Source organism: Athene noctua, chromosome 5, assembly GCF_965140245.1.
Source record: "Athene noctua chromosome 5, bAthNoc1.hap1.1, whole genome shotgun sequence".
NCBI classification, from domain to species: Eukaryota; Metazoa; Chordata; class Aves; order Strigiformes; family Strigidae; genus Athene; species Athene noctua.
This window is the reverse complement of record NC_134041.1, coordinates 17,042,611-17,069,395: the sequence shown is the minus strand read 5'-3', so window position 1 is coordinate 17,069,395 and position 26,785 is coordinate 17,042,611. Positions and strand designations below refer to the sequence as shown.

At 38.5% G+C, this 26,785-nt stretch overlaps 1 protein-coding gene across 2 annotated transcripts in view; it reads left to right on the top strand.

Moving 5' to 3' along the window:
• The window catches only part of COL24A1 (collagen type XXIV alpha 1 chain), a 154,977-nt gene that overhangs the window by 12,831 nt on the left and 115,361 nt on the right, over positions 1 to 26,785 (top strand). For both annotated transcript variants that reach the window (XM_074906511.1, XM_074906512.1), the window contains exons 3-8: positions 598 to 1,901; positions 9,995 to 10,048; positions 14,384 to 14,437; positions 17,870 to 17,923; positions 18,128 to 18,181; positions 25,066 to 25,110. In XM_074906511.1, the coding sequence (XP_074762612.1) occupies positions 598 to 1,901; positions 9,995 to 10,048; positions 14,384 to 14,437; positions 17,870 to 17,923; positions 18,128 to 18,181; positions 25,066 to 25,110 (1,565 nt within the window). The remainder of the gene's footprint in view (positions 1 to 597; positions 1,902 to 9,994; positions 10,049 to 14,383; positions 14,438 to 17,869; positions 17,924 to 18,127; positions 18,182 to 25,065; positions 25,111 to 26,785) is intronic.

Here is a 26,785-nt window from a genome sequence, read left to right as displayed (position 1 = left end):
TTGGCAAGGCTTACCTTTGTATTTTGCTTAGAGACAGTGACTATCTTTTGGTGCTGTATTGAGGTGTTACTGTGTTATAAATAGCTTGACCTTTCTTAAAAACAAAGCAACACTTTCCTCAAATGCTTTCATTTAAGCTTGTTAGATAAAGGGGAAAAGCATGGTTTTACTGCAGAAGGCTTTGTGAAGAAAAAGTTAAAGTTAAAAAAAATAAATTGTCTGCTCAAAGAGTAGGCAGGATTAGCCGAACAAATAAGGAACTAACAAGGTGAGTTCACTGACTACTGTGAAAAGGTTAGGCCGCAGATGGGGATTTCTCAGTTTCATAAATGGATTAACCTACAATGGGCATTATGTGGGCCTTTTTGTGTGGCTTTGTTTTTTTTTTTAAAGATGGAAATTTTATTCTGGCTTTATTTCTTTGATTTATGTGAAAGATTGGTGTGCCTTACACAGGGATTTGATGGCCTTGCTGTGTGCAGTATATATGCTCTGGGAAGTACAGATTTGTTAAGTTGTGCATACATTTGTTTATATGGATCTGAATTTATGAGCTCTTAAACAAAATCAACAGTATGCCTTTATTTCTTTTTACAGCAATAGATGTTCTTCATCAACTAGGCCTTGTGAAAGATGTTCAGCAGCCCTCAGAGACGACAGTGCCCTCGACATCACCTCTGTTACTTCAGGGTGTTCGTCTAACCATATCAGGAGTTGTGCTAACTAGTGATGCACATATTGAGTCCCCCATCATTCAAGTCATACCATCAAATCTAGGGCAGCAGTTCACCATATTGGTTGGGTTGTACTCATACAGAGTAAATAATGCTTTCCTTTTCAGTATTAGGAACAAAAGCAGACTGCAGTTTGGTGTCCAGCTGCTACCAAGAAAGGTAGTGGTGCACACTGGAGGGAAGCAGTCCGTATACTTTGATTATAGTGTTCATGATGAACAATGGCATTCATTTGCCATTGACATTAGAGGCAAGACTGTCTCAATATTTGCTGAGTGTGGAAAAAAGTACTATAGCAGGGAAATACTTTCTGAAGTGGAGACATTTGATTTGGATGGTTTATTTACCCTGGGAAGGATGAACTCTCACTCTGTCAGCTTTGAAGGAGTTATATGTCAGCTAGATATTATTCCCTCTGCAGAAGCCTCTGCAAACTATTGTAAATATGTGAAACAGCAGTGTCGCCAGGCTGAAACATATCGATCTCTGCTAGGAGCTCCACATGTGTCAGATGGGCTGGATATTTTTTCAAATATGATGACTGATGAGAAAAGCCAGACAGAAGGTATATCAGCTTATAGAAGAAGAGAAGCATCAAACATTCCTGTTACCAGTGTTGCTCAGATTCACTTTCTACCAGAACACTTTGAGTCAAGAAATGTCTCTGCATCAGAGTTTGCAGAGGCCAAACCTCTGTTGCTGGAAGCTTGGCCCGAAACAGAACTCCAGGAGAATGTTGATCTGCCTCTTCATCAGCAGGAGACAAGGAAAAAAAGAAACATCACTACAACCCCCACAGGATCGTATCCAAATACTTTAGATAATACCATGGAAGATGCAGGCAGACAAAGTGAACCTTCTCTGATCTCCCCTGTAAAACAGAGTAAAAGTAAAAGCAAGGGAATGGACAAAGCAAAACTGCATTTAGATGAACCAAGCAAAAAGCAGCAAATCTTCAATGCGACCCTGTACAGTTTGCCTGCTGATCTCACTCTGGATAATCAGCTCAGTCCAGGGCAGGAAGGTGCATTCGATGCTGATGAGACTTACCACACAGAAAACAGTTATGAAATTAGCATTGATAATTATGTTTATGACTATGAAGATCTTGACAAAATGTTTGAAATGGAAACTGTCAGAGGTCCAAAGGGGGAAACTGGACCTCCTGTAAGTTATCTTTACTACTATTTTTACTATAATGCAGCAACATACATTTAACAGAGGCTTTGAAAGAAACCTTGCAAAGCATGCCAAAGCTGTGACTGCAACTTCTCCAGGCTGTACTGTACAAATGTTTGTCTGCCTTAAGTATGTCTCTTTCCTGCATGTAATTTTGGTGTACGTGTTGTATATTTTCACTTACTGGTAGAATAGGAAGACATTCAAGACATTGACATTTTAGTGAAGTGGTAAGCAACCCAGACTTCTTTAAAATTTGAAATGCAGCCAGATGTTTGTAACTGATAATTATGGAGTCTGCTCACTTAATAAAATTACAGGATAAGTTCATACAGTACAAAAATGTAGACGCTGATCTGTGAAAAGAACAATCAGGCTGTTTGGAAGACTGACATAGTTTTCTCATTTGAACAATGCTTTCAAAATTCATAATTGTAGAAAGAGATCAGTGGCTGAATCCGGACTGGTAAAACCATTCATAACCAAAGGTTACGGGGTCATGCAAACCTGCATGTAAAGGGATGTTCAGAACAGTTTTACAAGATTTTGTGGCGTATTTTCAGTTCGTAGGGTAAGTGATCCCTGTAACAATTGCAAGTGCACAGTAGTGATTTCAGTAGAAACTTGTTTGTCCTTTTTTATTGTGTGCACAGGGCTCATAAACTTTTTAATACATAAAAATGGGAGCAATAGATATGTAGCTAGACAAGAAAGAACAGCAGTTCATGCCTATCCTGAGTAATGTGATAGTGCTTGTCTATGAGTTTTTGGTTAAAATTTTTAAAGCGTAGCATGGAGTAGATAATTCCACTTGTTCTCTTTTTTTCTGTGTGTGCATTTGTCTGGTTATTACTGGAAAGCAATTTCATATCTGTTAAGCAGCTCCTAATATATATTTGGATGTGCCCATAAATTTATGCAATGTATTCTTTCAGCACTGATATATTTTTTTTTCTTAAAAGTAAAGGTTTCTTAAGGTAGTTAGCAACTGAAAATATATTTAAAAATTCAATTTTACTCTAAGTAGGATCCAAATGCAAAAGGATTGTTACACAACTGAAAAATGTGTTAACAAATAATTCATGTAAGTTCAGGGGTGCTCTTGCTTAATATTTTTTGAATGTGAAGTGGTTTGGTTTTGTTTTTGTCCCTTACAATAGTATTTATGGAGACATAATGGAGACTAAGTATGTAGCTGCCATCAACATGAGGTTAGCTTCCATTTTTGGAGCTTGGGATGTTTAATAACTGCTAATTGAAACTTTTAACTTTAGCCCATAGCTTGTACATTGTGATTTCAGTCAGTTACAGCCAAGAAAATTAAATCCATTCTTTTTCACATGGCACAGAAGTGGCTGCTGAGAATGCTGTTGGTTTGCATTACTAAGAAACACCAAGCAAATGCTCTGTTTTTTTTCCTAGACACAGACACTATACATACAGTGGATGATAGCTAATTTGGAGAGTTCAGAGATGTTTGTGTTAGCATTTTCTATGCTTGTTTTACAGACTGGGGATGCAGAAGTTTGTCTCATCTAGGAAGACAGTTAGAACAGACCTTGTGTTTGGTATAGTCGGTAGCAATGGATATGGTGCATTTTTGCTGTTTTACTGGGTCAGGATTTTCATAACATGCCCAAGGTTTTAGAGATCTGTGGCAGATCTGGGAACTTAATCTGGATTTTTGTGGTCACTAGTTTGCCTGAAGGGGCCAGCAGCACCCACTGGAACAGAGGTAAAGCTAAAGCATTGTACTGCCAGAAAGGTTGATGTCAAAGGGGGAAGAGGTCTCTGCGTGGCCTTGTCCTTTCATAAAGGAATTTGGAAAGGATTGTGTTCTGTGGAGGTTGCGTGGTACAGTACCTGCCACTGTTGTTGGCTTCAGACTTGAAGAGGTGATCTTGGTTTGATTTTTAGTTTGGTACACTCACGTAGAGAAGACCAGTGATTATCCAGCTTTCATATGTGTGGCTCTAACACTTTAATACATAAGTACCCACAAAGTCTTATCAATGGGGAGCTTAAAAAAGCAGCACTGAGGAACTTGCAAACTTCCCTTGCAGCAAAAACTCCTGATGAGCTATGAGCACCCCCCCACACACCTTTTTTTCTTTCTTTTCTTTCATTATTTGTGGTTGCTTTGAATTTTCTTTCAAGATTTTGACTCAGAAATGTTTGTTCTATTGGAGTTGACAGACAAGAACTAGGTTTTGTGGTTCTTAAACTCCTCAGCTTCATTTTAGCTTTTAATCATCTACCAGAACTGATTCTTGCCTTGTATAATTAGGCCCCTTGTATTCCATGACCCCACAGCTGTGGAATTCATTCACCCACTGCTGCAAAGCAGGGCTCCAGAATTCAGGCTTTCATTTATGGATAGCAAATGGAAAAGGGCACCTATTTATTCAAAACTATTAAGACCCGGATTAAAATTCTAACAATTGCAATGACCAAAATTCCCCACAAAAATATAAAGTGATTTTAAGGTGGAACAATGTGGTCTCTTGAACCACTAGTTTAGAGGGAAAGATGCTCCATTCATCTGATGAGCCACTCCTTTTTGTGTTGCAGAGGGTGTTGGCACTGCATAAAGATTTAAAAAATAAATCTGGTGTGTATTTTTAACATTCAAATTTCAAACTGGTATTCTTCATTGCACAGTCCTAAAACAGTTTGCAGTAACGTGATACAGAGTCCTACACTGGTAGAAGGAGGGGTTGATGTGAACTGAAATGCTTATTTACGTTACTTGCTGCTAGGTAATTGCATCTGCAGGCCTCTTTGCACAGGATTTGGTTTCCCCTGAGAAATGAGCTAGGAATTAATTTCCTCTATTAGAAAAGCTTTCTGGATTGTGAAGACCAAAATGTTGTGCACCTTAGGCTATCTAGTTGGTAAGGAGAAGCAGTCATGAGATATTGCCAGGAGGAGTTGGAAATGCAAGTCCTGCATTAGGCAGGATTGAGTCCTGGATGAGATGCTTCTATTCCAACCAAGAGGTCTGAGAGTGAGAACCCTGAGAGAGGGCAGTTCAGAGATCCTAAATATGGTGCTAAATAGCAGTAAGAGTAGCATCAGCTACCCTTTTACTCTGTGCTTATTTCACTTATTTCACTTTGAGCTACCCTTTCACGCTTTAGCTTATTTCACTCTAAACTTATTTTTCAGTTGAAAAAATCTTTTGCTGAGGCTCTCCATGGCCACAGAGGATGTAACAGGCAGTCAATGACTTTCATGCATTTTTAGCTGTGCAGGTAACCCTCACATTTCCCTGCCCAGGTTGAGAAATCTATCTCAGTATCTGCTGATTCAGATAAAAACGTTTGCTGTTCAAAATTTAGCTAAAAAGATTCTTGCTGCTTTATTTTTAGTAGCAAAAAGATGTTATTCTTAAATATTTAACATTTCATTTTATTCCCCTGAAACTGATGTGATTTCCTTATCTTCTGCATAACAATATTGAAAAACCTTAATCCATAACCCAAATACATACATACATATATATATATTCCTCTGATGTTGGCATTACTTTGACTGTTGTAGGAATTCTTGATGAAGAAAGGGAATGACTTCCACAGCTGTAGAGAAAGGAGGTTAATTATAGACAAGTGACTGACTGCTCTAGGGCATTTGGAAAGAGAAGTGTGCTTTTTTTTTTTTTTTTTTTTTCTCCAGTGAAATGCAAATAGCACGAGAAGAAAAAATAGGTGGACATTCATGTTTGGTAGGATCCTTGTTGTTCAATAATTAATATCTGTATAAAGTAATATGCTTTAAAAAGGTAGACAAATCATACTAGGAGTAGGTAGAAGAATTGTGAGTGTCAGAATTCCAGATGGTCTAAAACCGAGGGGAGGAATCTTAGTGCAATAGTACAGAAATTAAAAGTACAAATAGAGGATGAGGGAGTGACTGGTTAGGCAGTCAGATGACTGTGATAGAGTGATGTTATAATGAACTAGAGAATGAATGTATCTTACCACTGTGGTGCTTGATACATGACCACGAGTGGTGAATATCAGAGGTTATTTTTCTATTGGTTTGGGTATGCTGAGGCTGCAGTTCAGAGAGGTGTCCTCAGTTTTGGGTGATGAGCTTTAAAAAGGATGTAGACAGACTGGAAGGATCTGCAGAAGGTTGCAGGAACAGTGCTGCGGTTATAGAAAATGTGATTCTGAGCAAATGTTACAAAAGAAGTGTGCTTAGTAATGAAAGTAAGGGACAAATGTTACAGTTCTGCCAAGTGTGAGTCAATGAAGATACTTTTTTGCCTGTTCACAGAAGTATGGCAAGGCAGACTAGGAAATTTTAGGTGGGACATAAGAAAAATACAGCTAATCAGAGGGATACATACCTACACAGTAGAACAGGTGATATTAGCAATGTTAAAAGTGGAAATTTTTTTCATAGAGAATTTTTGAGAAAAGGTTTGGAGCCTGATGTTGCTGTTCTTCCCTGCTGTATTTCAGGTATGTTGGTGATGATATGCAGAAAGGTTCATGGTGGTTTTGTTTTGCTGAAAGACCTCCTGCCTTAGGTATTTAACAGCTCAAGCATTCAACTCATATCCTTCTTTAATTCAGTCTTTTAAAAAAGTGTTTGAGGTGAGCTGAGGTTGAGTGGTTAGGGTGTAGTCAAATGCCTTTTAAAGAGAAACCATAGTTGTGTTGCAAGAGAAACTTCAGTGTGTATGATTTAGGTACTGAATGGCAAAAGGATCAGCATATGCCTGTGCAGGAGTTTCAGCTACTTAATACAGAATTTACTGTTGTGAATCTGAAATTGTTATATGTAAATGAAATGCTTCCCATTACCTCTGGTACAGGATAAGTTTAAAACACATTCATGCATAGAATGGCTTCAGTATCCTAGAAAATGTCTGAAAGTTCACCATTACATTCATCCCAATGACTATTTGAGAGGTAGTGAAAATTTTTGGAAGAGTAGCATCTACTTTTATTATTTCAGGATTAAGCTGTAATTGTTTGGAACTTGAGCTTCTCCTCTCGATAGCTAAATGAAATTTTTACAGTTCCTAAGGACAGTAAGTTATAATACCTTTCTTAAGGTACATATCTGTTTTGAGCAAACAGATCTTATGAAATAAATTCAATTTAAATTTGTGTCAGTAATATTTACACGAAGTCACTACTTTTTTTGGTGGCGGTTAAAATGTCAAATGCAAAAAAAACACATTCATGCTTTTAATTGCTTCAGGTTTGTTTAATTACTGTTTCCAGTAGATGGAGAAAAAGCTATTAAAACACATGACTAATGCCTTGGTTTTAGAGACTGGCTTACTCTCAGATGTTGACTTTTATGGCTTACATGGATGCCTAAGAGGCATGAATAACTTCCTAGATAGTATAAAAACAAGCCATGATGATTTGAAGTTGTAGTTGCTTTCGCAGGTTGAAGAAGTACGTAGGGTGGAATAAATTCTTAAAACTAGACAGAAAAGCATTTCTGGGAAGACTTACATGTGCTCTAAGTTTGCTGTCAGCAGAGAGGAGTTTGAGCTGGATGTTAAGGAGTACTGTGCTCTGGTTAAGGAGAGGCCTTGTTAATACTTTAATCAAACACCAGGGTTACTGGTGCTAACCAGAGACTTCATCTAGCTGACTTTGTTTTAGAAAGCTTTGAGAAAGCATTATTCATCTCTGGCTGCAAAATATATTTTACTGCTTTTTTTAGGGGTTCCTGAGGGCTTGGTTGTGATCAGATTTTCTTCTTTTTGTGTTTTGTTAGATGAAGAGAGATAACTAATTATAAATTAGTGTAATCAAAGTGAGAGTGGTTTTCAGGTTTTGGGTGGGTTTTTTCTTGCAAAGGAAGCAGGTACTAATTAAAAAAAAAAAGTGTCACATAGGAAAAATGTTCTCACTGCCCTCATTCAGTAAATCAGCAGCAAAGATCAGGGATCTTAATAAATATTAATTAAGATTTCTATTAGGAAAATGGTGGGGTTTGGCTGTTCATGTATTTTTAAGGACATGTAGAAAGCATCTGAAATAGGGATATAGAAGAACTTTGTACCAGAAATCACAAAAGAATGCATGTTAGTTGCAACTATTTTACTTAATTAAAAATATGTTTCCCTTTGTAGTCCCAGGATAATTTTCTAAGCAGAGTGCATCTCTTAACTTAAAATTTGAGAGAAGATATTAGAAAACATACTACTTTGGCAGTGACAGGGTAGGAACTCTCTGTGCCATTTCAGGCAGGTTTTTGGACCTGGACAAGAATGCCAGGTCAAGAGCTTTCCATGTGTCTGCTACATTCTTTTTGTCAAATGCAGGGTCTTTTTGCTTTAGAAAAATATGAGGATGCTAGTGAGCATTTACACAGTCAGGGTGAATAGCAAACCTCCCACGCTGTAAGTATGATATGTTACAGTTTGACCTGAAGACCAAGACTGCTACACAGATTTGTCTTCTAAATTACATGGAGAGGGAAGCACAGGGTATAGGTTTCAGCATGACTTAATGCAGTATATATGGACATACAAATATTCCCAACTATAAATCAATTAGACTACAATTAGACAATTAGATTATTTAGACTAGATTATTATGATTAATTCAAGAGAAAAAAATCTTTATTTTTTTTCTTCCTCAGAACAACAGTGTTTTTCCCAGAATTGACTAAAGTGGTCTGTATTTTTGCCAAATTAATGTAATTGGCTTGACAATGCCTAAAGTCTGTAATCAGCACTATCTTCTCTGCCAGTGACATTATCTTTCCAAGGAAAAAGAAATATCACTACCACAAAACTTTAGGTTTTTAAAAATGCAACTTTTGTCTAAATAAAATGATTCATTTGTTGCTAATAAAAAGCCCAAAGGATGTTCGTCTTTCTTTCCCTTCTCTATATTTTTTTTTTCCCCTTTTTTGCAAAGCCTGCAAGTTGGCCATTTCAGCCACCATAGTTGGTCTTCTGATTTCCCTGGTATTCTTGCCAGCTTTCAGCAGTGTTGTGTGGTGATGGGCAGGTATGATAGCATATTTGCTTAGTGCCTCAGCTGAGAGGCTGTAGTATATACAGCCCACAGGAGTACAAGGAAGCCTGGGTAAAAGAGCAAGTTAAATCCCTTCCTGCTGTCATCCACTGACCTCCTTCATGAGGACTGACTTTCTTGATGCCCATCTTCCCTTGCAGTGGAAGTCCCTGGTTTCTGTTAAAGCTGGGACTGGTTGTGTTGTCATTTGGATGGGAGCTGAATTTACCCTTAAGAATAGCCCATGCCTCCTTAGGACCTAAGTGTGATAGATGAAATCTAATATAAATTAGTGCAGATATTAGTCTAGCTCTCAGTCATATTTGAGTACAATGAGGTAGATCCTGGGGTTTTGAATGTGAACAGCAATCACAGAAAAGGAAAGGTTTGTACGGTCAAAACAACTAGATATACAGAGGCTGTACATTTTCTAATATTCTTATAGTCACTAATAATCTAATTTACTTGCAAAAGATACATCTGGTTATATACTAGTATTTTAATTAAAAGTCTGCATTTTCTTTAAAGAGAATGCTATTCATTATATACAAGGGCAAACTTACTACCAGTTATTCTTATCAGAAGCTTTTAATAGCAAACTGAACAACCATTTGTCCACGTTTATTTTCTTCTATTTTATGTCTGTCTTTTCTGTGAGGTGGTATCTCATTTTTTCACAGTTACTCCTGACTTTTCTAAAATGTGTTTGGCATACCAGCATGCTTATTAAAAAGGCTTAATTATTCTCTGGGTTTTTTGTTTTTTGTTTTTTTTTAATACACTACATTTGCTTGTTTCTAATCCTTGAACTGATCTTTTCTTCCTTTTAATACAAATACGCTTCAGTAAAAGTTACTATCTAGATTGTTAGCTCCAATTCCTCTGACATAAGATACTTTCTAAACAGAAATCTGATTTAGAGCAAGATTAAAAACATACGTGCTTGTAGTTTGGGAATTGGTTTTCCAGTTGAGAAGGTCTGCACAAGCATTAAGTCATCAGAAGAACTGCTCTGATTCAGACTTGCGATACTGTCCTTGTATCAGGTTTTAGCCTCAATTGTTTTGATTTCTCTATCACCAGGGTCCTCCAGGTCCTCCAGGTTTACCTGGTCCATCAGGAAAGAGAGGTCCTCGGGTGAGTAAAATGGCTATGTTCTTCTGTAGCTCTAGGCAGGTCACCAGTGATCAAACTGGAGTTTGCATAATTTTGTTTTTCTCAACTTTATTCAATATGCTTGGTGATTATGAAAGTGTATGATTTTTAACATTTGGCAGATAGGTTAAAGTATTGCAAAGCAAACAGGTTTTTTTCCTGCTGTGAGCCTCCAGCATAGTTAATTCCATGTATGGGTGCGTACATGGAGATTGTTACATTTGTATAATATCTAGCTTTTGCTGCTTGTAATACTAACTTTTAGCTTTTCCATGCTGCTCCCATCTGCTGTAATCTAAGGTCATATTCATTTGTTTTTGGAATGAGGGGGAGTGAGCAATGCATGCCAGGGCCACAGAGGAGCAGGCGGTGGATACAAAATTAACCACTGCAAGACAGAGGGGGAGGGGAAGAAAACCCACAAAAATCTGGTTTAGTCTCTTGTGTTACAGCAGCTTGATAAATGGGGTGATAGACACCTGGGTAATTTGCCCAAGAAACGAACTGGGGTAACAAACATTTATTTTGTGTGGCTGGGCACACCCCAACATGAGCAAGGACAGTAGCCTTGCCCTGTGCCAGGGCAGAGCACAGGGTTTGCTGCAGCGAGCAGAAACCCATGCCCCAGCTGCCAAGAGCACGGAAGAAGACTGTGCCACTGCGAGGACTAGTTGATGCAAAAATCCGTGCTTGCACAATTGTGTACAAAAAAAAATGCTCAAGGAGTCCCCGAGGTTGTGGATGATTTTGAGGGGTTCTAGGGGAAGGGCATCTGGAGAGAACAGGTGAGGATTTATTGTGTAGGTTATTGCAGACCATGGTATTTGGGGGGTGTAAGTGGTTATGGCTGGAGTGCACGCATCTAGGCAACTCAAAAGTTGGACATAAGGGAGCAGTTTATATAAAGGCTCAGCAGATGTGTGGGAGGAGTTTCGACTCAACCTTCAAGGAACATTTAAACAAGCTGCTGCTCAGTAGTGTGTTGAACATCCTGAGCTTTGTTGGCTTGCAAAACTTGGTCTGACTGCGTAGGAAAGTGCACTGGTCAGAGGGACTGAAAACCGAACTGATGCTTTAGAGCAGTTGGAGGCAAGGGAGTGAACAATACACACTGGAAAGTACAAAACGAAAAGCATTCCTTCCAATTTGTATCTTCCTGACTTCTTGGATCTTTTTTTCAAATTATCCTTCTACGTAAGAGCTGACAATTTTTACAACGCAGCTTTTTATGTTGCATAGTGCCTTTGAGGATATGACTGGCATAACAGAATCACAGAATTATCTACATTGGAATAGACCTTGAAGATAATCCAGTCCAACCATTAACCTAACACTGACAGTTCCCAACTACACCACATCCCTCAGCGCTATGTCAACCCGACTCTTAAAGCCCTCCAGGGATGGGGACTCCACCACCTCCCTTGGCAGCCCATTCCAACACCGTTCTGGAAAGAAATACTTCCTGACATCTAGTCTAAACCTTCCCTGGCACAATCTGAGGCCATTACCTCTTGTCCTATCACTTACTACTTGGTTAAAGAGACTCATCCCCAGGTCTCTGCAACCTCCTTTCAGGGAGCTGTAGAGGGCGATGAGGTCTCCCCTCAGCCTCCTCTTCTCCAGACTAAACACCCCCAGTTCCCTCAGCCGCTCCCCGTACGACCTGTGCTCCAGACCCTGCACCAGCTTCGTTGCCCTTCTCTGGACACGCTCGAGTCATTCAATGTCCTTTTTGTAGTGAGCGGCCCAAAACTGAACACAGGAATCGAGGTGCGGCCTCACCAGTGCCGAGTACAGGGGTCAGATCCCTTCCCTGTCCCTGCTGGCCACGCTATTGCTGACACAAGCCAGGATGCCATTGGCCTTCTTGGCCACCTGGGCACACTGCTGGCTCCTGTTCATCGGGCTGTCAATCAACATCCCCAGGTTCCTCTCTGACTGGCAGCTCTCCAGCCACTCCTCCCCAAGCCTGTAGCGCTGCTGGGGGTTGTTGTGGCCCAAGGGCAGCCCCCGGCATTTGGCCTTATTGAAACTCCTCCAGTTGGCCTCAGCCCATGGCTCAAGCCTGTCCAGGTCTCTGCAGAGCCTCCCTACCCTCGAGCAGATCAACACTCCCACCCAGCTTGATGTCATCTGCAACCTTACTGAGGGTGCACTCCATCCCCTCATCTAGATCATCAGTAAAGATGTTAAACAGGAGTGGCCCAAAAACCGAGCCCTGGGGGACACCACTCGTGACTGGCCGCCAACTGGATTTAACTCCGTTCACCACAACTCTTTGGGCCCGGCCATCCAGCCAGTTTTTTTACCCAGTACATTATGTGCCCATCCAAGCCGTGAGCAGTCAGTTTTGCCAGGAATGACTAAAAGTTTTTGCTTCAGAGGCAGAATCCTACATACCCAAGTAGATCCTCACAACTGGAAAGTTGTCTTTGGTTTTGAGGAGGCTGCCCATATGTTTTTTTCTGCAGGGCTTTTTTCACAGGTATAGAGTACTGAAGAGACAGTGCTCTATCATATGAGTTTTCTGTCTTAATTATTGAGTAAGACGTGCTTTCCAATGTGAAGAGACAGTTTATGGTAGGGTGCTTGGAAAAGTATGAAAATGGCCTTTATGAATATTTACTAGTAATTCTGATTTTAAAATCCATATTTATATGGGCCAAGAAAGTCTATAAAACTGTCTTTTAAATGTTAGTGCTCTGTAGTTTGTACAACATTGATAAATCCAAGTAAATACAGCTAGTGAAGACACATGGTATGATAGAGGAGCTTTTTGAGCCAAACAGCACGTAAAACCTTGTTGGTGCAAAGTTCACGTCCACGTCTACCAGGCTGCCTTGTGACTTCTGTCTTCCTTCACCTGAGCTGCTATTTGTGATCCTGAAATTTGATTCAAGGTGTCGAAGGGAAGCAGCAGAATGCAGAGTTGCATTGCCAGGGCCGCCTTCGTGGTCTCTTGGGTGTGTGTCCAGACCTGATCCTGATTGAGATTCACATGAGTTCGACACTTTGGGCATGGCATCAGTGCCTGATTAATGGTTAGAGATTTGCATTAAAAACTGATTTTGATCTCTGTAATTCTTTGGTAGAGAAGTCCATACCTGACAGTTAAGGTTTTCCAAGTGTCTTGACTTGTTCAGAGTTTCTCAATAGTGAAACTTCAGCAATTTCAGGATTAGTCAGTGATGAGATGAAATTCCCCTGATGCGTCTCATTTCATGAGGATACTTTTGCACCTCTGTGTTGCAGGACTATGTCCCAAGGTAATAACATTGCAAGCAGCAAAAGCTAGGAGCCACTTCAGCACTGCGGTTGTGTTGGCATTTTCTATTTGTTTCCTTTCTTCTAAATCCCTGAGAGCACCTCCAAAATTGCCAGTGTGCAAATTAATCTCTCAAACAACACATGGGGTTAGCGTTTCTGTGGAGTTATGTCAACATTGTCATTAGTGAGAGAGAGCACTGAACAGATAGCTTTCAGTGTTTCTGCAAGGTATAATTAGTAAATTCAGTCTCATGTGAGGGAAAGACAGGCACTGAGTTTATCTTGTTGGGCTGCTGAATATATGAGAAAGCTGAAAACTATTCTTCTTATTTTGGTATTTGGATTAATTGTTTGGGTTGAATTTTAGCATTAATAAATTCAACAAAAGTTTTGTTGCAGACTTACCAGGGATAGGTTTTCACCACTTTGGTCCTTCAGTGTTTGAAGATGAATAGCTGCTGACAGCCGTTGCAACAAATATCTTCCCTAATGTGCAGTTTGTCAAGGAGTGAGGATTGCTGAGTGTATTGCAGGAACAGACACTTACCATGGAAGGCATAGATAGTCTGTTCTGTTCCTGGAATGGTTTAAATCCAACTCTCTTAGTAACAAGCCCATTTTCTACACTGGCTGCAAGAAAATCAGGTTGATGAAGGGGTTTTGTTCGTGATTTGTTTGGAGAAGGTGGAATGCACTGCTTTGGCTCATTGAGAACTGATCCACTTCCTTCTCTTTGGAGTGTGTAGCTGGTTACCTCAGAATGTGATTTTTTTGTGATTTTTTTATCCTATGCTTCCAAGTTTTATAGGTGGAGAGAAAAACATTGCAGTGCCTGTGTGCCAAATACCTGTTGAGAATTACTCAACTTCACTTTTATTTTTTTAGGATGGTGTGCGTATTTTATTTCTCAATCTTTTGAAAAATCCCAACCAGTGCTTCTAAAAGCAACAATGATGCAGTAAAATGATTCTCTGCAAACTGTTCACACTTATTCACTAGAGTACTGAATAAACCGACTCCTTTTTGGTTTTGTTTGTTTGTTTTTTATAGGGTATTCCAGGACCACATGGTAATCCAGGTTTGCCAGGATTGCCAGGTCCAAAGGTGAGTTAATTTATCCATGTTGCCATGTAAATACATGAACTTTTTAATGACTTTTTGGAAGCTCCAGAACTGTTTCCTATAATAGAAGCAATTGGCCTTCTTTGGTTTACAGATGGAACTGTTACTATAAACATATTTTAATTAAATGTGATCACTTGAATTTAACTTAAAATCAGAACAAAGTAACAGTTTATCCAGAGGAAGAAAAACCCCTGTGTGTGCAGAATGATGACTTGGAAACTATTACCCATGCAAGTACTTACCAAAAGAGTTGCTGTAAATCAGCTTGGCCTCTTTGATAAACTGGAATTCAAGTGAGAATAGACATTTAAGTGCTGCAACATTTTGGCTTGCTTTTTTAAAAAAAAAAAAAAGAAAAAGAAAAATAGACTTTCATTCTCTATAATCTTTTTTATCAATGCCCAACTTTTGATATTTAAATATTCTAATATTTCAGACATTATCACTTGATTAATATGCTAGAATAACTTCTGAAGATTTATGGATGTAATATTAAAACCAAAGACAAAATACTAGACTGGAGGCTCAAATAAAACCCTTCAGACTTGTGTAATGTAGGCCCTTTAAATAGATTTGACAGATTTGTGTAGTTGCAGAATACCTTCAACTCATATTTCGTTTGAACAATTTGATAGATAGGTTAGGAAAAAAACAGCAACAACCATGACTTGTTTTAGTAGGTTTCCTAATGGCAGGAATCTGACCTGTCATGACAGGTGTTAAAAACTGCTTGAGGACATAAAAAGAAATTTAATAAAGCTCTCAGTGTCAAACACTGTAAAACCAAATGACTATTTTTTGTGTGTGCTTATTACCTAGTTCTATAGGAACAGTTAAACTTATAGATTAATAATTAATATTTACCATATTTATGCTGGCTGTATAATAGAATAGATTGCTATGAAAACAATTGTAACTAATTTGGATTTGTTTTATGATGTGTTTTCCCCCCTCCGCTAGATCATAATTCTGATCAGTTCTGTAGCTGTCTCCATAGAAGGAATTTTATGTGTGTGCATGTACCTATTTATATTTTTTATAAAATATGTATATATATATATCTATTACTAGCTGATTAGTGATCTCTTTCATTTCTGTTAGACTATTAATTATCCTTTACAATTATCTTCTGAAACACTTTTCTTTAAATAAAAATTAAGCCAGATGCTCACCAAGTTTTGACTATGAAGATCCACTTAACCCACACTGACTATGTAAGCTGAAACAAAACACACTGCTTGATCTTAAAACATTGCAGATGAGATGTAATAATTTTCTGGCAGTAAATCAATGCAGAATTTTATTTTGCCTTTGAGATGCATGTGTTTTTCCCTCCTGTGCCGAAGCATCCTTTGTGCACTTGCTTTTGAAGCATGGAACAACGTTAGCTAAGATCCTTACAGTATAGTATCTAGCCCTGAGCATGTGCTAGCAGTTCCAACCAATAGCTGATGTCCTTGGCATTTAATTCCTGATAAACAGTTGATGGGTGTTTTAGAAGTAATTTAAAAGTATTCATGAGGTTTGGCTGTATTCCTGGCTCTCTAAAAAAATGGATTAGTTATGAAAATCTAGTTTGTGGATTCTGGCACTGTCCTAACTACACTGTAATGTAGTGTTTTATTTTATCCTCACATCTTGACCTGTGGTGACATGTTAATCCACAACTGAAGGCCATGCATAACAATGGCTGTTTGGTTTTCAGATTAAAAATGAGGAATTAATTGTGCTTATAAGGGAAAGGGAAGGCGATGGGTAAGTTATCAGAAGGCCTGTGTTTTAACTAGCTGAGAGCTGATTACAATTCTCTTACAACTCAGTTTAATATGCCTGTGTTAGAAAATGGAAGCAGAAGACAGACTGGAGTTGTTCAAGGAGTTTAACTATTTACCTTTCAAAATAGAAATTAGCTGGAAAATACTTGGATAACTCCTGCCATGCTGAAGAACTGTGTTCTCTGTGACCTGACACATCAATATAACACAAAAGAATATTTTGCCATGTTTCCAGTCTTTATTCAGCAAGTGGACTCACATATATGAAACTTTACAGCAGAGGGAAGGGTCACCCCTGGTCTGCAGTACTGTATGCAAGAGGAGGATCAGGCCCCATGGCATTCCAAGTGGAAGCCCAGTATGTTACAGATCTAAAATGGCTGACCATCAGGAAACCTCACACTGCTTGTCTGTAGGTCCCTCAGAGCATCCAGTGTTGCCCCTGAAAGTAGGATTGTACTGGCAATGTCTGTAAACAGACATTTTTCCCAATCTTACCTCTCTTTCAATGAAGGGCATGTATCATCTTTAACCTAGTGCTGCTGTGGGATAAATGTTACTATTCAAGTTATTTCCTTGGCTACATAAAATGTATTTCTGAGTGAGAAGAGTAGATCCTGATGCTTGTGATTGACACCCAGAGTTACTCTACAGCTTTGAAGTCATGAGCACTGTTGTAGCCTGTGCTATTTATATGAACACATCAGTGGAATGTTACAGTATCCTTTGCCTGCAGCTTTTAGTATGAATTAGACCAAGGGGTTCCCCGTTTCCTCCTCAGTTACTGTATTTTTAGTTATTAGTCCATGAATGTGGGTTCAGCCTACAGCTTGGGAACTCCCCAGGTGACTGCATGAAGCATTTCACTCAGCGCCGTCTCAGGAGGTGCCATTTGCTGGTGACTCCTGTTTTAAGGGCAGCGAATTTGACTCTGAGGGGTGCAGGCTTGTGGTGGTTGAGCTGCCAGTAGCCAGCAGGTCTGCCGGGGCTCTGCGGTGCCCAGCCGGGGCTCTGCGGCGCTGGTGGGCTCCAGCAGCGGGGTTTGAGACAGGAAGCGCTGGTGTGGCAACGTCCTTCCCATCTCTGCAGCCTCGTCTTGGATGTGGACAGTAATCCTGGCCAGGAATGATGAGCTGTCTCATCTGCTAGGAAGTAATTTGTCATGGGACAGAGGTCTTTGCACGTTTACAGCTCTGTCCTTCCCAGCTGCAATGTCTGTGCTGGATGGGGCAGGTACTGAGCGTGAGGAAGCCTGAACAAGATTATAATCAATGCAGTAATAGTAATGCCTGATAATCTGGCACTGGTGTCCTGAGTTGGTGGAGAATGGGGAGAGCATTTAAACTAAGGTGTCTGCTGTAATCCTGCTTGAATTTACCAATAAAATCTGCTTGTCAAAGATTTTTGTGACATTATGAAATTTGGAAAATGTAAATCTCATTTCGATATGAACTCACGCCATTGTATTTTGTTTTAGTTCTTTACTGAAAAAGATATGAGAAAAAAATTTTGTAATAACAAGTGCATTTTATATGAACCTTCTTCCTCCTCTTCTGTAACAGTTGAAAATATTTATTTCACATATTACACACTCTCTTCCCTGATGATATTAATGAGCTTAATTTCTCTGTGACAGGGCCCTAAAGGAGACCCAGGATCCTCTCCAGGACAGGCAAAATGTGGAGAAAAGGTAGTATTTCCTTAATTGCAGCAAAGTATTTTGTCTGTCCCGTTCTTTTGTTGAAGTCTTGTTTAATATTCAAAGTTATAACAGCACAATGCTTTGTATTTACTGTGATGCTGGTGTATTTTGACAATTACATGAGACTGACCAGTGCAGACACAGGTCATGTTCCAGTGAAACATAATGATTCTGGATGTTTTTGTTGTACAGGGTGATCCAGGCCCCATAGGCTTTCCAGGCCCACCTGGGATCAAAGGACAGAAGGTAGGATTCTGCTTCCATTTTCATGTAACCCTCTCTGGCTCAAATCAATGGCTAGCTCGTGGTCAAGAGGTGATATAAGGGCTCTAGACCTACTGCTGGTACTGTGACTATCTACAGTGTCAGGCTCCAGGGCCAACAGTGCAAAATCTTCCCTTGCCACTAAATTAAGTGAGATCATCCCAACAGAATGTAAATCACAGCTGCTTAGGTTGGTGCACTTCAAGAGGCATGGTGTGCCTCTGCTTGAACAGAATAGGTACTAGGGAAGATAGGCTTGCCTGCGAGATACAGCAATTTTTACATCAATCATACCCAATTTTAGTAATAATTTTTTAAGTTCTTCTTCTGTATTGTAGTATAGAAGCAGCTCCATGGGATCACATGGTCAGTATTTCTGAACAGAATAATTTGCTTTTTTCCAAATGTGTACTAGAATTGCTAAAATATAACTGAGGTGGAATAAGTTCCAGTTTTGGATGCCACATAACATGGTATTTTTTAATATGAGAAATGTCAGGTACCACACACTGCACTTAAGAAATATATCCAAATTATGTATACAGGAAAGCATAAGGCAGACAGGTAGTATTGGGAAGGTAACATGAAGGATATCAATAGAGGAAAGGAGACAACCATAAGAAAAGGAGCACAGAAGACTGGGGGAGTGAATATAGTTTATGTGGAAGGAAAGGTCACCTATCTTAAATCCAGTAGTTGGCTCTGATTGGTCAGATGGTGACAAACTGGTGAGGTGGCAAACATCAGCAAGAAAGCTTTGGGAAAAATACTATTAAACCCTGTCTTTGTAGAAGATAGTTCAATGTTTCAAGTGTAATAGAAAAACATGGACAATACATATCACAGCAGAATTTTGAATTAGTATGTAATAATAAAGGCAGCTGTACAGTGTCCATCAGAAGGACGGAACGAATTGTTAGAAAGGTGGCCCCTGGTATTTTTGGCTTTAATTTTTGACATATAGAAGAGGAATATTAATTAAAGGCTTGCCTGCTATTGAAACTAAAGAAAACTGGCATTGTAACAGAATTTATATTCAGTGCCATGTTGTAAGATTACTTCATTCAACACTGTCTTGATCTTAAAGTTTATGTCAAATTTTTTTTTTTTTTTTTAAAAAAAAAAAAGTCTAGTCATTCGTTTCTAGAATTGACCAAAACATAGTAAAAATGTGACCAGGAAAGGAACTGAGTTATCAGTGAATTGGCACCAGTAGGAGTGTGGAAATTTATTTTGCCAAACATGTGGCCCACAGTTCTAGGGACTGAGAAAATGTAGAGTTGTGAGAAGAATTTGATTCCCCTCTGTTGAGAGTTAACCTACAAGCCTGGACACTGATAGCTTTTGTCACCACTGATCTTGGACCTCCTTGAGATTCCCCAAGTATTGTGTTTTCTTATTTCATCAGGTTTATAATTTTGCTCTGAAAACAAAGTAGTTTTTGTTTTAAAGCTTTTTAGATGGGAAGCAGCTGTCACTTGTTATGGATTATGAGACTGACATTTGGGAGCACGGAAATTAAAATCTTACGGCCATCATTCTCTCTTCCTGCCACAAGAATTCACTCCTTATCGGAAGGTTAGACTCTGTGTAGAATCGTGCTCACTTGATCACTGGAAATCTTACTCGCCGTTTCCATGTTGTACACATCAGACACTAATTAGAACCATGTTTAGAATAACTTCTGCCTGACCAGATTCTAAGAATACCAGCTTTTGAACAATACTACACCTGTAAACAGTTAAAAGTATTTCATGCTTAATTTTTTTAATGACAAGCCCACAATTTATTGTCTTTTAACTAATTGATTTTTAATTATTGCTTTTCAATATATTTAAATAGATAAACGTGCTGTTAGCTCATTGTGATCTCAGAAATTGTTTTCAAAGGAATGCGAACATAAGTAGCTGTGAAATAAACCAGCTACAAGAAAAAACTGCAGAAAAATCAAGTATTTCCATTTTTGTTTTGTACCTCAGTACTGTTGGGGAATCACTATAATATTGAATAAATAACATATTTCTGATACTCTTTCTCATCCAGGTAAAAAGGAAGATTCAAAAAATCATACATATGAGTTAATGGTGTCCAAATTCTGTTTGATTTTAGCAGTCAGCTTGTGTTAACTGAATAGTTTCTAAACAGTGAGGTATTTGATAGCAAATAAAAATGCTAATGTTCTTTCAGGTACTTTTAGTAGTCTAATACAAATCTGTGTTGATTTCGTGGTTACTTTCTGTCATACTGATTTTGTCAGTGTTTTCCTGGAAGACCTAGAAATCTAAGTTTTTCTTTATGGAATCCATCATCCATTTTCCATTAACTGGAGTGAGTGATGGCTTTGGGGAGCTGAAGTGGAGGGTGCGCTGCAATGCCTGCTGCCCTCCACTGGGCCTGCTCTCCCCACTCCAGGGTGGTTGTGGATGTGAGGGAAACTGCATTTAACAAGTTTTCTAATCAGAATTTGCCAGGTTCTGAACTTCCTGTGCAACATTAGTTGATGCTTATACAAAAACCTGTGTTGTGGAAGTTTGAGGAAAGTGTACATATTATTGTCAATTTTTTTTGGCAAGAATGATTTTTGAGAAGCCACGTTCCATGTGGTTTTGGTTCTGTTTTTCTGAATATCTGAGATAATGTTAGGAGAGTTTCTTGGAAATACTTTTTTTATCCCTCAATAGAAGTTCTGAAGCCCTCAAAGCAATAGAACAGCACTAGTAAACTACTGTTTTGGATTAGAACTATAAAATGATGTGTTTCTTTTTATAAAACTGAGAATCTACAGGTTTTTTTAGTGAGATAGTAAAACAAACGTATGTTAATAATCAGGACTTGAGGCACATATTATTGTGATTGACTGTATTTTTCATTACATATCATGTGGCGGAATCTGCATCCTTGTGGTTGCATATAAAATACAGCATATTTCTTGTGCCTGTAACACACACTATAAAAAGTCAAGTTTTGCTTGGGGTAGGGCTCCAAATTTGTTCTAGTGTAAGGACAGAAAATTGCATGTTTATGAAGTGTTTAGAGGCCTGTTTCTTCCAGGCATCTTTAAAAGCAGAGAAGCAATGGCAGGAACTGAGGGTTAGTTTGAGGAGAGTGCTGTTTCCAGAGCAGTTGCACGCTCTTGTATCTGGAGCTGTTTTGACAGGATCAGCAGTCAAAACTTTCCTTATATCACTCTAGAGACCTCACAGAGTGGAAGACCCTTCCTTCCTCCTCTCCCCAGAAAGAGTCTACTTGACTGGACAAACAAGCAAGTACTTGCCTCTGCTAGCCAGAGTACTGGGAGGTATATTATCAGCCAAAGGACAGTACTCCTGGGCATTGACTTGCCTGGGATCATGCCAATTCATTAGAATGACTGCAGTGCCTGCATGGTGCAGCTACTTGAGAATGACCCTGGAAAAGATTTCTAAAAATATTGGCTACAATTTTGGGACTGGATTTATTCTGTATCTGATATGTATGTAACAGCAAATGATGGGAACCTGGATCTTTAAAATCCTGATAAAATTCACATACTAAAGTATAATATGGTAAGACATGTTGAAGGAAAGAGCTTGGCTGCAGCCTGAAGGGCTCTGTATTTCCTTTTGTCTTTACTTTTGCATTCTGTAAACCATAAGGCAGGTAAATAAATTTCAAAGCAGTACCTGTGTTGATGTCAACATTATACTACCAAGTATCTCCCACTGCTGCCAGAGAGTGCAATTTTCCTTGAGCAGGAGAAAACTCAAATTTGAGAGAAATTCTTTACTGAATTAGATGAAGAAAAGGTCCAGCTTCTAAATGTATGCTTTTTTTAAAGTGATATTTACATTTCTTAGGATGTTCGGGTTAAGAGATGCTAGGTGTAATCTTAGTTGTGTTAATAAACATCAGCAAACAAGATAGAATGGAGCTATGAAGGAAAAAAACCCCATAACCACCAAGCTATTTGCAGCTAAAGTTTTTCAAAACCGGATACCATGTGGTGACAATGTGGAGCTGATAATTAAGCATTGCAAAGGCTCATGTGACAGTGCATGGAAATCTGTTTATATGCTAGATTTACCACGTGCCTGGAAATTTTTTTTTCGGTACTTTTCAAAGACTAATATCTCTCTGTAGCTGATGGTTGTAGCATTAGGTATAACACTGTGCTTACATATTTTTAGAGGTTACAAAAACTTCTTGGCTCTCTAGCAAAGTTGATGGTGTTATGCCAGATGTATTTTAATAACAAATGCATAGAAATGCTAATAAAACACAATGGCACCAGTAAAATGGAAACACTTGGCTTGAACAGTCCTTGCTGTTACGATTTAACATCTACATTTGCTATATACAGACTTCACTCAGTCTGGGTCCCACTGTGCTAGGCATATGGTAAAAAACAGACACTTAAACTTGCTATGGAAGTCTCTTCTGAGTTGGATTAGCTGGTGGTAAAGATTTTTCTCTTACACAGACCAAAGTATTCTTGAAACTTGCTGTGTTTTTGTAATGTGCTTGAAGTCTGTATTGCTGTAATTGGAAGTTTCAAACCTTTCTCTTCCACACTGAGCTATTAAATCAGAGCATTAATCTTCATTAGAAATTGGGAGGTATTTCATTTTGCAAAACAGTGCATGTGAACTTGTGTTCTTTTGTATTTTCATCTTAGCTCAGAGAAAACAGGATCTTATTTATATGGGTACACTCAAGAATACGAACCCAAACTAATAAAAAACTAAGAATTTTAAGAGGATTAGCTAAGTCACAGCAAGGGGAAACCCCTGTGTGAAAACTCTCTTTGGAATGATACTCATTTTAGCATAGGTTAGCTTCATTCCAAACCAGCATTAAGTGAGTTAGAATGAATTAAGGCTGTGTTAACTGTGAATAAGAATATGGGCATACTACTTTAAAATATGAGTTCAGAGCAGTTTTCCTCTGACAGAAGTAAGGTGCTGTGGTGCATGCTAATGTATAGTCCTTCATCTCAAAGATCCTTATGTGCCTTCTTTTGAGACTGTGCATGCAGATATTAATCAGCCAAACTGACCCACTTTGAAATTAAATCATGATAAATTTCTCTTTGAGTGTTTCTGTGTATAGCAGCATTTACTTTCCTTTTCTCCTTGTACAGAAATAATAAACTACTGAGAGATCTATTCTAGCAACACCTAGTTTAGTTGATGATTTAAGCATAGAGAGAGGATTAAATTCTGAAATGGATAAATAAAGAATGGGCTGGAAATGTAAAAAACTATATGTCTTTCTGAGGCACGTTTTGAAAGCTAAAGATGAGTTGCTGGCATATGCTGGGATCTTTAGTTCTGCTTTAGTCATTCAATACAAAATTTTGGGTTTAGGCATGCATTAATACAGTAAACTGGGATATTTCATGTCAACTGGTTTGTCCAAGATCAGCTTCTGGCTACATGTGTTACAGATTTTTTTTTTTTTCCCCAACAGTAATGCAGACTTGCTTCCTTACGTACAAGATAACATATATAAAATATTTAGATTTAAGCTACAGAAGAGGATTGAGGCCAGAATACATTATAATTTTGCAAACTGGCAGTGCTCTGTGTGTCATTAGCAAAATGAAAGGATACACCTGCTGTGTTGGGTTTTGAGAAAATGAGGCCTTTGGGTTTCTTAATGAGTACATCTCTTTTGGATCAAGATTTCTCAAGCAACCCTATAATAGCAAAATTGCAAATTTTGAAGCCTTACAGATGTCATCCTCTTTTATTAGCTAAAATTATCACCAAGCAAAATCATTCCATCTTTTAATTTTGTATATGATAATACAATTAATTTCATGCAGAAAGACTCGTGGTCACACAGAAGCAGCTCATCTAAAACTTTGGGATACCTGATCTGCTGAAATCAGTTGGAGAATTCCTTCTTATTACAGTGGGTCTCAAGTCTCTACTGACTAATGAGTATCATCATTCTGCAAGGCAGCCAGATGTTTGACATCAGTCAAGATACTTCTGATACTCAGTCAATGTCTTTGAGGCCAGTTTTATGATGGATTGCTATCCAGAATAAGGATTGTTTTGGTCTTTCTCTTTCAAGCTGCAGCTTTTGGAAATTGCATATTCCCAGTATCTCTTGCAAGAGATGTGGAGACCAGACTCTTGGCTTCTGCATCAATCATACAACTGTTACAGCCTCCCTTTTAGGCCAACTTGTCTGGGTATGTTTAGTACAATGTAAAGACATCCAGGAAGAAGGTTTTCCTTTCAAGTGTACTGATGCAGATGGCAGGTTCCAGCTCTATTTTTAATTCTTTTTTTCATTAAGAGCTAAAATATGCATGAAATGGTCAATGCATAGGAAGTAACATTTGACAGCTTCATGATTCCAGCACCACAGGGAAGATTTCTGGGATGAGAAACAGGCTATTCTCCCTACTGATATAATTTCCATGATATAAGATCTGGAATATGTTCTATGTTAATTTTAAAAAGATATATCATGTGTCCTGGAAAGACTGTCTTTCTTGAGACTGTCCCAGAATAATCTGAGATGATCCTCTACTTATACCCCTCAGAAAGGGCGTTTTGACAAGGATTTAGAGTGGGGAAATGCACTCTACTGAATCCAATTCTTCAGTTTCAGCAATAACCGGTGATAGCACTGGAACCATCTTTCAGAGTGCTGATATCTTGAAACTGTCTAAACTTCCATGCATTTTTCTTACTCCCTTTCTCTCACTCAGCTTTCATATGAGCTGCTAAATGTAAAACCGTACTAATATTGCAGGCAAACAAGTTTGGACTTTTTTTTTTTCCCCTTGATCAAGAGAGATTGGAGCAGGAAAAAAAGGTCCATTTTGTGGTTTAACTGTAAGTATTCCATATCTGTTTCTCTACGTCTAGGGTCTTAAGGGTTATCTGGGACTGCAAGGTCTGCGGGGTGAGCAGGTAAGTGATGAAAGCACAGTATGCTATACTCTACAGATGAACAATTGAGGATAGAAGAATACATAATCCAATATAAGTATTCAATATAAGCAATCAGTGTAAATTACTGACTGCTTAAAGAAATACTTGCTAGTTCTTGACCAAGAATTCAGATTATTTAGAGAGCGGTGTGGTAAAAAGTGGTCTAAATGAAATGGAAAAAAACAACTTGTTTTTCTTCAACTACCACACTGGCTTGGTGGATGTTGGTGTAAAATTCTTGATTGAGGCACACTTTGGATTCTCTCAAAACATCTACTGATTTAATGCATTTTAAATCTCCTAGCATGTAGAAAATGAAATTGTTATTTAGCGTTTTTCTCACTTTCATATCAGTTCAAGAGGCAATCTGAATGTACATTTCAGAGACGTCCAGTTGATGATGTGTCTTGCTAGCATTAATGAGGCTTCCAATGGCAGAGTAGGTGAAAGCATGAGTTTCCTTTTGGATGGCCCTGAAAGGTGATGATAACAGATGATGGACATCTGAAGGGAGATGAAAACTCATGAACATCATCCATGATTTTAATGAGTTTTATATACAAATCTTAACTGAACGAGTGGTGATATTTATTATAGGCCCACAGGCATTTTTCTGTGATGACTATAATTTAGCAGTGAGATAGAGAGATAGCCAGTTGAAAAAAAAAAAATAATTCTTAACATCAGGAGAAAAGTGTCTCAATCTTTGAAGAAGTTGCAGGTGAAAAGTAATACATTAGTTTCCATGGAGGTGAAAGTGAAGTGTTTAAAAAGTAATTCTGCTCATTATCCATGCAAAGTTCCTTTGAAGACAATTCATGTTCAAGAACATGAAAAGTGGATGTGCAACTGTTTGCTATCTCAGTGTTCTCATACTGCTGCAAATGTTTTCCTTCATTACTATCATTATTTAAAAGTACTCTGATGTAAGTTTTAAGATAACACTTTGGATGAAAGAGTTTTATTCTGCATGTAGTTCTTGCTGCTAGTGTTTTCAGGCCTGACTGGTAAAGATGATGAGTTAGACCAGTTGCTTGTCATCTGTTACACCTACTTGTGTTTGTAGTTTTTAAAATTTTGTATAGCAAGGGCAGACATTCTTCTGAATTTGTAAATTGTGGAACTCCTTGCACAGCTGGTAACAAAGGATAAGTTTTTAAAGATAAGGAGTAAATGTAGTGATTCTACTGCTTTAGTTTTTTCATATATGCATATTTTGACGTTCAGCTGAGCCAAAATAGGGGACCATGGATCCTAGTTCCGTGACACAACATCTGTCAGAAGATGAATCACTACCGGTTGAAAGCGGGTGACAGAATCATCTCAATGGCAGCTCATTTAAACAAAAAATACTGCAACCTCTTTTTGCATCTGCACTTCTGAGTTCTGCTTCCTAAGACCACTGTTTCACAATAAATCAGCTGAGGAAAGCTCAGAAGGGAAGTCCTGATCTATTGCTATGGTAACGCTGACATACCACAGTGGGTGGAAGGGTCAGGCTGGGAGATTGTTCAGTTTATGGTCTTGGCTTATTTAAAATAAAATTAACTGAACAGAGGTAGGTGGAGCTTCCTGTGTCTCAGTGATGGGCCCATGGCATTTGGCACCATTTCAGAAAAGTACATTTTCCTGAAAATAAACAGTCAGATGCACA